The sequence below is a fragment of the Geotrypetes seraphini genome, chromosome 8, assembly GCF_902459505.1.
Source record: "Geotrypetes seraphini chromosome 8, aGeoSer1.1, whole genome shotgun sequence".
NCBI lineage: Eukaryota > Metazoa > Chordata > Amphibia > Gymnophiona > Dermophiidae > Geotrypetes > Geotrypetes seraphini.
In genome coordinates, this window is record NC_047091.1 from 30,739,835 (window position 1) to 30,752,587 (window position 12,753).

General features: G+C 44.5%; 1 protein-coding gene across 1 annotated transcript in view; it reads right to left on the minus strand.

Moving 5' to 3' along the window:
- DNALI1 (dynein axonemal light intermediate chain 1) overlaps positions 1-12,753 on the minus strand; it is a 36,716-nt gene that overhangs the window by 11,171 nt on the left and 12,792 nt on the right. Inside the window, exons 3-4 of the mRNA XM_033954964.1 lie at positions 9,508-9,677; positions 6,239-6,417 (exon numbers count right to left, since the gene is read on the minus strand). Of these exons, the coding sequence (XP_033810855.1) occupies positions 6,239-6,417; positions 9,508-9,677 (349 nt within the window). The remainder of the gene's footprint in view (positions 1-6,238; positions 6,418-9,507; positions 9,678-12,753) is intronic.

Below are 12,753 nucleotides of genomic sequence, written 5' to 3' on the forward strand. Positions count from 1 at the left end.
TAGAGTTACAGCCTCGGCACCCTGAGGTTGTGGGTTCAAATCCCTCGCTGCTCCTTGTGACCCTGGGCAAGTCACTTAATCCCCCCGTTGCCCCAGGTACACTAGATAGAGTTTGAGCCCACCGGGACAGATAGGGAAATATGATAAAGTACTTGAATGTAAAACCACTTAGGATAGAAATGGTATAGAAATAAATAATAAGATAATATATTGGCTATAGCAATCCATGCCATGTATTTTATAGGCTGAATATGGGGTGGGAGTGAGGTTACCAGGCCAAATATAGGGGCTTTGGAACCTTATCAGCAAACACTGATCTAGAAATGAGATTTTGCTTGAATGCTGAACTAGCTAACTCAACTGACCTGGGGCCTATATTTTGGAAAGGTTAACAAGCTGCTCTTTTAGGCGCAGTGCTTTGTGGAAGTGTATCAAAACAAGCAGAATGTTGATAAAGCACAGTTACTTACCGTAACAGGTGTTATCCAGGGACAGCAGGCAGATATTCTTGACTGATGGGTGACGGCACCGACGGAGCCCCGGTATGGACAATTTTAGAGTGATTGCACTCTAAGAACTTGGAAAGTTCTAGTAGGCCGCACCGCGCACGCGCGAGTGCCTTCCCGCCCGACAGAGGCGCGCGGTCCCCAGTTAGGATAAGCCAGCTAAGAAGCCAACCCGGGGAGGTGGGTGGGACGCAAGAATATCTGCCTGCTGTCCCTGGATAACACCTGTTACGGTAAGTAACTGTGCTTTATCCCAGGACAAGCAGGCAGCATATTCTTGACTGATGGGTGACCTCCAAGCTAACAAAAAGAGGGATGGAGGGAAGGTTGGCCATTAGGAAAACAAATTTTGCAAAACAGATTGGCCGAAGTGTCCATCCCTTCTGGAGAATGCATCCAGACAATAGTGAGATGTAAAAGTATGAACTGAGGACCAAGTAGCAGCCTTGCAGATTTCCTCAATAGGAGTGGAACGGAGGAAAGCTACAGATGCTGCCATAGCTCGAACTCTATGGGCCATGACAGAACCTTCAAGTGTCAGTCCGGTCTGAGCATAACAGAATGAAATGCACGCTGCAAGCCAATTAGACAACGTACGTTTAGAAACAGGACGTCCCAATTTATTTGGATCAAAGGACAGAAAGAGTTGGGGAGTTGATCTGTGGGGCTTAGTACGCTCTAAATAGTAAGCTAGAGCCCTCTTACAGTCCAAAGTATGCAGAGCCTGTTCTCCAGAATGAGAGTGAGGTTTCGGAAAGAAGACAGGCAGAACAATGGATTGGTTGAGATGGAATTCAGAGACAACCTTAGGGAGAAACTTTGGATGTGTACGCAGAACCACCTTGTCATGATGAAAGATTGTAAAAGGTGGATCCGCAACTAGTGCATGTAGCTCACTGACCCTCCTGGCAGAGGTTAGAGCAATAAGGAAGACCACTTTCCAAGTGAGAAACTTGAAAGGAGTCGTAGCCAAAGGTTCAAACGGAGGCTTCATTAAGGCGGAGAGAACCACATTGAGATCCTAGACTACAGGGGGTGCTTTAAGAGGTGGTTTCACATTGAAAAGACCCCACATGAATCTGGAAACCAAGGGATGAGCTGAAAGGAGTTTCCCATGAACTGGCTCATGAAAAGCAGCAATAGCACTGAGGTGGACTCTGATGGAAGTAGACTTGAGACCAAAGTCAGACAAAGAAAGAAGGTAATCCAACAAAGTCTCCACTGCAAGGGATGTAGGATTATGATGATGAAGAAGACACCAGGAAGAAAATCTTGTCCACTTCTGATGATAACATTGCAGAGTTGCAGGTTTCCTGGAGGCATCCAGAATAGAACAAAGTATCATTCGAAGTCAGCCCGAGAGATACCAAGCTGTCAGGTGCAGAGACTGTAGGTTGGGATGCAGAAGGGTCTCCTGATGCTGTGTAAGCAGAGAAGGAAACAATGGAAGAAGAATAGGCTCCCTGGAACTGAGTTGAAGTAGAAGGGAGAACCAATGTTGTCTGGGCCATCGTGGAGTGATGAGAATCATGGTGGCCTGTTCCCTCTTGAGCTTGAACAAGGTTTGTAACATGAGAGGTAGCGGAGGGAAAGCATACAGGAACAGATTGGACCAATCCAGGATAAATGCATCCGCTGTCAGACGGTGAGGAAAGTAGAGTCTGGAGCAGAAGAGGGGCAGCTGGTGATTGTGAGGAGCTGCAAAAAGGTCTATCTGAGGAGTGCCCCACTGAGCGAAGATAGACTGTAGAGTTAAAGGATCGAGAGTCCACTCGTGAGGCTGGAGAATTCTGCTGAGTTTGTCCGCCAAGGAATTCTGTTCTCCCTGAATGTAGATCGCCTTCAGGAAGAGTTGGTGATCTGTGGCCCAAGCCCAAATCTTCTGGGCTTCCTGGCACAAGAGGCGAGAGCCTGTCCCACCCTGCTTGTTGATGTGGTACATTGCAACTTGATTGTCTGTGCACAGCAGGAGGACTTGAGGAAAGAGAAGATGTTGGAAGGCCTTGAGGGCATAAAACATCACTCTGAGTTCCAGGAATTGATGTGATGTTTCATTTCCTGGGCTGTCCAAAGACCTTGAGTTTGGAACTAGTTCAAATGAGCTCCCCAGGCGTAAGGGGAGGCGTCGGTGGTGATGATAAGTTGATGAGGAGGTAGATGGAACAGAAGACCTCTGGAGAGATTTGAGGATATCAATCATCATTGCAGAGACTGACGAAGAGACGATGTCACAGATATGTGTCGTGAGCAGGGATCCGTCGCTTGGGACTACTGAGTAGCTAGGGTCCATTGAGGAGTGCGCAGGTGAAGACGTGCGAAGGGTGTGACATGAACTGTGGAGGCCATGTGACCCAAGAGTATCATCATTTGCTTGGCAGAGATGGAACGTTGAGGAAGTACCTGCTGACATAGAGACTGAAGAGTTTGAAGACGGTTGGACGGCAGGAACGCTCTCATGAGGACTGTGTCCAGCACCGCTCCAATGAACTGAAGTCTCTGAGTAGGGATGAGATGAGATTTGGGTAGATTGATCTCGAACCCCAGAAGTCGTAGAAACAGGATGGTTTGGTTGGTGGCCAGAAGTACTGTCTGAGATGAATTGGCCTTGATTAACCAATCGTCCAGGTAAGGAAAGACTTGAAGGTGGTGAGAACGTAGAAAGGCAGCCACCACAATCAGACATTTGGTGAATACTCTTGGAGAGGAGGCAAGACCGAAGGGCAGCACCTTGTATTGGTAATGACAATGATGGATCATGAAGCGGAGGTACTGTCTGGAGGCCAGATTGACCGGTATGTGAGTATATGCCTCTTTGAGATCGAGGGAGCATAGCCAGTCGCCCTGATTGAGAAGAGGGTAAAGAGTGGCCAGAGAAAGCATTCTGAATTTCTCTTTGACCAAGCATTTGTTGAGATCGCGAAGATCTAGGATGGGTCTGAGATCTCCTGTTTTTTTGGGGACTAGAAAATAACGAGAGTAGAATCCCTGTCCCTGCTGATCTAGAGGAACCTCCTCTATGGCGTTCAGAAGGAGGAGGGATTGAACCTCTTGAAGAAGGAGGGAAGACTGAGGAGTGTTCAAAGCAGACTCTTTTGGCAGACTTTGGGTAGGCAGAGTCTGAAAGTTGAGAGAGTAGCCGTGGCGGATGATGTTGAGGACCCACTGATCCGAGGTGATATTTTCCCAACGGCTTATATAATGAGCAAGGCGTCCTCCTATGGGCTGCGGAAGATGGGCAGATGGTAGAATACTGGCTAAGTCCTGGAGAACCAAGTCAAAAGGGTTGGGAGGACTTTTGTGGAAGAGGAGGCTTCACTTGTTGTTGCTGTTGTGCTGGTCTAGGGTTTTGCCTCTGTTGTTGCCGTGGACGCCGGGGTTGTTGAGTGGTCAGTGGCAAGGGACGAGCCACAAATCGGCGTTGGTAGGCCGATTGCTGCCGGAAAGGTCTGGTAGGTGGGGTCTTCTTTTTTGTTTTGAGGAGAGTATCCCACCTAGTCTCATGAGCTGAGAGTTTTTGGGTAGTGGAGTCCATGGATTCTCCAAACAGCTCATCCCCCAGGCAGGGTGCATAAAGCCAGTCAATCTTGATGATTGACATCAAGTTCTGACACTCTGAGCCATGCCAGTCGACGCTTGGCTACCGACATAGCCGTGGCTCTAGAGGTCAGCTCAAAGGTGTCATAGATCGACCTGACCATGAACTTACGAAGTTGTAAGAGTGACGAAGAAGTTTGGCGAAAGGCAGATCTTTTGCGATCAGGGAGGTACTTTTCAAAAGTTGACAAATTCTGAATGAGATGCTTAAGATAGAATGAAAAATGGAAAGCATAATTCCCTGATCTATTAGCAAAAATCGCATTCTGATATAACCTCTTGCCAAACTTATCCATGGCCTTACCTTCTCTGCCAGGAGGGACCGAGGCGTACACACTAGCTCCCGTGGATTTTTTTAAAGTGGATTCCACCAATAGAGACTCATGAGGGAGTTGTGGTTTGTCAAAGCCCGGAATGGGTATGACCTTATATAAAGAGTCCAATTTGCGAGGGGCTCCTGGGATGGTCAAAGGCGTCTCCAGATTCTTGTAAAAAGTCTTTCTTAATATATCATGGAGAGGCAATTTTAGAAATTCCCTTGGAGGCTGGTCAAAATCCAGTGCATCGAGAAACGCCTTGGATTTTTTGGATTCAGCCTCCAAAGGAATAGAGAGAGAGTCACACATCTCTTTGAGGAAAGAGGTGAAAGAGGTTGCATCAGGCTTAGAGGACGGATCTAAAACAGAAGGATCCTCGGCCGCCGATGAACACTCCCCCTCAGAGAGAAGAGGCTCTTCGGAGTCACCCCACAGCTCAGGGTCCCTTACTTGAAAGCTTCGATCTCGGGACTCCGGTGTGGAGGGTTCCAGGTGTCGAGTTTTATGTGTCGACTTACCCGACCTCTGGGAAACGGTACCGGGAGATGTTATGGGTTGTACCGGTGCCGAAGTTTGCACAGCCTGGAGTAAGGACCTCGGTTCCGGCGCAAAGATCGGCATAGATACCGACGAAGCCGAATGTACCGGTACCGACAGAGTGGATGCAGATAAAAGAGGTTGCTCCACTGTCGGTACCGGTGGCTCAGACCGGACCGGGATTGGAAGGCTCGGTTGCAAAAGAGCAGGAAGGAGCTGCTGTAATTGCTCCTTGAGCTGCACCTGCAGGACGGCCGCAATTCGCTCGTCCAGCGAAGGCACCGGTACCGCTTTTTTCTTCTGCGGTACCTTCGGTGCCGCTCTACACTCCGAAGAGGAACCCGAGGTCGAGGAGCTCACCTCAATCGGTGCGGAGCGCTTCCGTGGGCGCCTCGAGGTCGGCAGGACTGGGCTCGCTGCTACTGAGACCAGAGGACGCTCCAACGGGAAAGGCTTCTTAGCCGGCTTACCTTGAGGATGCGACGCTGGCGCGGTGTCGATGAGGTAGGTGCCGACTGCGTCGGGGCCGATGTCGGGGCCGGTGCCGCCGAATCCGACATATCGGTACCAAACAATAACCGCTGCTGGATCTGTCGGTTTTTTAATGTTCTCTTTTTTAGAGTGGCACAGTGGGTGCAGGTGGACGCCCGATGGTCAGGACCCAGGCACTGTAAGCACCAGTTGTGCGGGTCGGTGAGAGAAATGGGCCTCGCACACCGCTGGCACTTCTTAAACCCGGGTTGGGGGGGCATGAACGTAAAAACGGCTTCTGCCAAATCGAAGGCCGAGGCCTCGATGGTAGCAGCAGGCCCCGCCGGGGCAAACCCGAAAAAAGAAGAAGAAAAAAAGAAAATTCTTTTTTTTTTTTTTTTTTAATAAAACAAGAAAAAGAACGAAGGGAATACAATTTCTGAAAAGGTTTACGAGAGCGGGAAGGCGAATGAGAAAAAAGTTTTCAACAGCCGTTGAAAGTGCGTCTTCTTAGCTCCGCGGAAACTAAGAAACTGGGGACCGCGCGCCTCTGTCAGGCGGGAAGGCACTCGCGCGTGCGCGGTGCGGCCTACTAGAACTTTCCAAGTTCTTAGAGTGCAATCACTCTAAAATTGTCCGTACCGGGGCTCCGTCGGTGCCGTCACCCATCAGTCAAGAATATGCTGCCTGCTTGTCCTGGGATAAATGCAGTTTCTGATATCGCTTAGACTGTGCAGCCTAGTGCTGTGATAACATCATTAAAAGCTGGACATCGCATAAAAGATCAGGCACAGACTGCAGTGCAGAGCTTACTCTCTTCTCCATGTCGGATTTGCCATGCTCAGCCTGCAAGGCCTTCCTCATGCCAAATGCTACGCTGCTCTCGTAAAGGGTCTGGTAGGCTGCGATGGTCATGCGGATCTCGTCTCTCACTCGCAACAGAAGCACGCCTCGCTCCGCGCAGTTAATGGTGACCTCCCTGATCAGCTCATCTGAAAAGGATGGCAGCAGTTTTTACATATCCTCTGGTTTGACTAGATTATGAACTCCTTGGAGCAGGAATTGTCTCTTACATGGTTCTGTCCTGGGTTGTCTTTTAGTGCCAGAGAAATGAGAAGTAAATAACCAGTACTGCTATCAAGAAAGTCAATCACAGGATCATGCAACTGCTATCTTACTTGGATACAGTACAGAATAATAAAGCATGATTTGGAATATAAATCTATAGGGATTAGGACTGTACAAAATATCTGTATTTGACTTAATTCAACCAAATAGTGACAAATCTGGGACTCTGTGCTAAATCTTACTGAAATAAACACTTGCCCCCCTCCTTTACTAACATAGAATTCCTATGAGCGTCAGAGCAGTTACCGCCACTGCCAGCGCTAAAACCCACACTAGTTAGTAAAGGAGGGGTTTGAACTCCGATTTCTTTTATTATTTGGTAAGTTAAAGTTCAATGATGATTATGTGTATTTGGCTGAATAGTAAAATATGGTATTTGGTACAACTCATTACTTTGCCTTTAGCATAACGTAGCAAATCAGTTTCGATAGTTTAGATTGTATACTTTTTTTTAATTTGATTGTGAGAATGTTTCTTGTTTTTATCTTTTTTTTTTTTTTAAAATCTTTATTCATTTTTGATTCTTACAAGTGAATTAAACATAATAAAAACAATTTTCACATATCACTTGTATTTACAATCAAATATTCTTGTAAAATAAAATAAATACCCCCCTTTTTATCAATATTCCTAATTCCATATGATATACATTTCCCACCCCAACCCCACATATATGCTACCCATGTGCTAAGATATCTGATCATTAGAGTAATTAGTCAATGGTCCCCATATCTTTTCTTTTAATATTGGCATTCTTTTCAACGTGATTTTTTTTTTTTTTTTTGTAAACCGCTTTGACCTTTTGCATTAAGCGGGATATCAAATGAGAAATAAACAAACCTCATCAAGTCTACTTTTCTAGCCAGAAACAAGGGGCTGCTTAATAGCAGAAGGGGTGCCATAATGACCTTTATTGTTTACTAGGAACAAACAAAAGAGAGAATTAGCCAGAAGGTTCAGCAACAGAGAGAGCAAAATGGACAAAGCATTTTACCAGTTGCAGCTGGTCTGTAATAAGTAGAAGGCTTTGCATGCTTCTGTTTGTCCAGAAATTACACCATTACATTTCTATAATTTTGGGCAATTTAGAATTCTGCAATGCACACCCGAGCATGGGTGTGTTATAACAGCAGTGGTTCTGAAACATTGTGCCAGACAGGGCTGATTTTGCATTGGTAAGTGAGCCCTCTCCTAGACTAAAAACAAAAATAATACTGTGGAAAAGATGTTCTCGATGCAGGAGTTTATTCAATCCAACACATAAAGAAAATATAGTAATCCACATTAAAAAAAAAAGAAAAGATGGTGCTGACCCAACATGGTCCATGTTTCGGCTGAAAACGCGTTGTCCTTAATGTAAGTGAGTTTAATGAGTGAAAACATTAGCTTTCCAAGCAGGATTAATGAATTCATGTTTGAATCTTCTTATTTCTCCATTTCTTACCATCAATTTTGAAAACATCTTTAAACCCATTTATTTAGACAATATAAAATACATTATTGATTTTCATATTATCATGTAGTTATAATATACTTTTAATCTTTTTATCTATACTTATTTTAGTTTATATTGTGTTTTTTTTATTCATTAGTTTTAATGGTTGAATTAGTTCCAAATTGTTTATTGGAAAATCATGTAGCGTTATCTTATGATACTGTGATATTTGGAATGTCCATGAGAAAAGAGAGTTAGATATCATCGTGTAACAATAAACTTTTATTGATCATGACAGGAGTTGCCATCCAACATATTACTAAAAACTGGAAAGACCACAGTAGACTTAGTTTCAATTTCTGGTGGAATTTGTTGTGTCACCTATATAGAATGGAAAGATCACTGGCGGTACAGAATGGAAAGTATAATAGTTTTATAAAAATATGGGAGCCATTAACATCTTTTTGTCATGATTAATGCCATTTTTCTATTAATTATACACCAGTTAGTGTTGAAAGAGGGGAAGGGTTTAACGGGAGGGTTTATGATCTTATAATTAATAATGTGATTAGAAGAAGGGTGGGGGGAGGGTTGCATTTATATTTATAAGATATCATGATAAGTGGTCTAATTAATAGTGTGTATTATGAATTTTGTACACTTGATGAAAGTTTAAAAATGAATAAAGAATTTAAAAAAAAAATGCTTGAATTAGTTACTTAGAATTTTATTATGTATGATGTTATTATTATATTGTATAACGAGTACCTATTGTGTAAACCAGGGGTGTCAAACCTTTTGGCTTCCCTGGGACGCATTAGCCCAAAAAATGTTTCTGGGGCCGCACAAACATGCAAACGCTGCAGCAAGACAGAGGAGGGAGCCGGCAAGACGTTAAACACCCAGGGGCAGCAGAGGAAAACACCGCATCACCCTCGACTGGGGCCGCACAAAATACCTCACTGGGCCACTTGCGGCCCTCGGGCCACAGGTTGGACACCCCTGGTGTAAACCGTTATGAACTGCTGGTTAGGTGGTATATCAAAATAAATTATTATTATTAAACTAAAAATGAATGTGAAACAGTGATCAACCAAAACACGGACCACACCATCAATTTTTTATGTGGATTACTATATTTTCTTTATGTGATGAATCGAATAAACACCTGCATTAAGAACATCTTTTCTACAGTATTATTTTGTTTATGGTTTCTCCTTTCTACTGTGGAATTGCTGGGTTCTCTCTTCTAGGCTAGTCAGTAAACTTGGATGTCTCATCCCCCTAACGCAGTATATCGCAAACTGTGTGCTGCGAGACGCCGGTGCCGGCTGCCTGCCTACAGGATGTGCCTCTTACGGCGAGAGCCATGCCTCTCTTGCTCCAGCACGCCCTACTGGTGGCTCGGCCCTAGCTGGAGGCCCTTTGCGCAGACCTCATATGTGACTCGCAGAGGCCTCGGGAACACCTATGGAAGAACTTCTTTGCTCCGTCTGCAGAACAGGGTGAACTTACTCACCAAAGCACTGGGAGTAAAGCTCCCTGCGCACAGGACATATCCCCGTCTCTCGAGCCTGCCTTTGCTGCAGTTTGATATCCAGCTGCTCCTGCAAATGCACCACATCCATGCGGGTGCTTGGTGTGCTGGAAACCTGCTGGATCCAGAGCTGATTTCCTTCCACCCATTCTCTGTACAATGACAACACGACATTGTTGCAAAAATAATGCAAGTCATCGTTTAAATAATTGATCCACAGTTGGAGATTGGGAACATTTCTAACACAAATACCTGACAGGTGGTATATAAATACCTAAATAAATAAATAAAATGCATGGTCTGGCAGGAGGAATGAAGCTGTAGGAGCAGATACAGTGGTAACAAACTGAAGACTATTAGCAAAAATTAAACTGAACAGTAACCCTCCCCCAGGAAGTTGGAGGTCCTGCAAGGCCTGTTTTGAAGTGAAATGTTCAAGCCATAAGGCATGTTTAGCCCCTGAAGCAACCCCTACCAGGGGAAACACAGATGATTGGGCACTCTTTTTAATTAACTGATTTGCTAATAAGGTCTCCAGCTTTTTACCATCACATTTCCTACGTCTTCATTCCTTTTGGATCTTGCGGACCACTTCTCAGTCTGTTTTTGAGACAGAGTCCAGCAAATGCAAATGAATGGATCCTAGGTTTTAGAACCAGGGGCTCAAAGACCTTGCACATCTCACGTGCAACTTGCTCTAAATTGGTCCCTTACTCTATCTCTTCAATCTATATACTCCTTCTCCGCTTACACCTTATGCTATTAAAATGTTTTGTCACGCATTGTGTTGACATTGTAATGTATTGGTAATATCCTATCTAAGCACCAAAGTCTGAATCTTCAATGGCATGCACCAAGCACCACCCACAGGTCCTGAAATAAGGCCACAGATAATGAAGCAAACTACAATGCACTAATCAGTACGGGCTTGATTTTCCCTCGTGATGACCAATAGCCCCAGGCAGGTATTTGTTGAATGATAAACACTTAGACCAAAGTCTAAATAAAGCCTGCCCCGTACATCATCATCGTGCCTTTATAAATTATATGTTAGTGAACTGGTGGTCTATGGACTATTTTGTGATCTCATTTTAGTTATTTATTTGTTCCAGCGTTTTTTGATTGATAGACTTTTTGATTTTTTTCTTTTCTTTTTATTTAGGTAGTGTGGGGTGTTTTTTGGAGGGTTGATTCTTCTTCGCTGTTTCTTATTTTGGCTCCTTCTGTCTCTCCTTTGGTTTTGCTCAAGCACTTGATTTTTCCACCAGTTCACTAACATATAATTTATAAAGGCACGATGATGATGTACGGGGCAGGATTTATTTAGACTTTGATCTAAGTGTTTATCACTCAATAAATACCTGCCTGGGGCTATTGGTCATCACGAGGGAAAATCAAGCCCGTACTGATTACTACATTGTAGTTTGCTTCATTATCTGTGGCCTTATTTCAGGACCTGTGGGTGGTGCTTGGTGCATGCCATTGAAGATTCAGACTTTGGTGCTTAGATAGGATATTACCAAATTTTTGTATTTGGATTATTTGGTATTATTGGTAATTTTTGGTTTTTTTCTGACATTGTAATGTAACATACTATGCATACTTAGTATTGTAATTTGATTACTTTTTTTACTGCTGCAATTGTCTGTTGCTTATGTCTGACTTATTCTTGTTGTACACTGCCTTGTTGGCACATAAGGTGGCCTATGAATCCTTTTAATAAATAAAGAAATGCAAGTCTCTCATTAACCCCTCTCATAAGAACATAAGAATAGCTTTACTGGGTCAAACCAACGGTCCATCAAGCCCAGTAGCCTGTTCTCAAGGTGGCCAATCCAGATCCCTAGTACCTGGCCAAAGCCCAAGGAGTAGCCACATTCCATGCTACCGATCCAGGGCAAGCAGAGGCTTCCCCATGTATCCAGTACAGACTGCAACCTTTCTGATGTCACCAGCATCTGCACTGCAGAAGGATGCAGGATATGTTCTGAGCATGCTTCAACCGTGACATCAATGCCAACAAAGGACAAGAACTCAGGGGCAATTAAAATCCCTGCCTGTTGTTACAGAGTGTGTGGCACAGTGGTTAGAGCTACAGCCTTAGTCCCCCAAGGTTGAGGGTTCAAAACCCATGCTGCTTCTTGTGACCCTGGGTAGAGTGTGAGCCCACCAGGACCATTAAGAAAAAATACTTAAGTACCTGAATATAAACTACTTAGGCTATAAGTGGTATATGAATATGAAAAATAAATAATAAACAATACTAGATTGGGAACAAGTTTGTCTTCATCAAAACCTCAATTCCCCATTTATAAATGCCCTGAGACTTCTGCAAGGAAATGAAGTATCAGAGGAAATAGGGCCTGGGCAGGAGAATGTACAAACATTTCACTTTGAAATGCTCATGCCCTGATTTCCCTTGCATTTGTTTGGAACTGCAATGCAAGAACATAAGAATAGTTTTACTGGGTCAGACCAATGGTCTATTTAGCCTATTATGCTATCTTCACAGAGGTCAATCCAGGTCACAAGTACCTGGCATAAACCCAAATCCAGGTCAAGCAGCAGCTTCCCCCCATGTCTCTTTCAATAGCAGACTATGGACTTTTCCTCCAGGAACTTGTCAAAACCAGCTATGTTAACCACTCTTACCATATCATCTGGCAATATGTAAGTAAGTAAAAATAAGGCAAATGTACGTTTAGAAAGCACAGTTACTTACCGTAACAGGTGTTATCCAGGGACAGCAGGCATATATTCTCACATGTGGGTGACGTCATCTACGGAGCCCCAGCGCGGACAGCTTTTCAAGCAAACTTGATTGAAGTTTCAAGTTTGCTATGCTGCACCACGCATGTGCATGCCTTCTTGCCCACTAGAGGGCGCATCCCCACCTCGTGGTCCTCAGTTCCATATCCAGCAAAGAAGCCATCCCCGGGGAGGAGGGCGGGTTGTGAGAATATATGCCTGCTGTCCCTGGATAACACCTGTTACGGTAAGTAACTGTGCTTTATCCCAGGACAAGCAGGCATGATATTCTCACATGTGGGTGACCTCCAAGCCAACCCAAAAAAAAAAGGGCAGGTGGGAGGATGGCAATTTAGGAAAACAGATTTCGCAAAACTGACTGGCCAAACCGGCCGTCACTCCTGGATAACGTATCCAGGCAGTAGTGGGAGGTGAAAGTATGAACCGAAGACCAAGTGGCAGCCTTGCAGATGTCCTCCA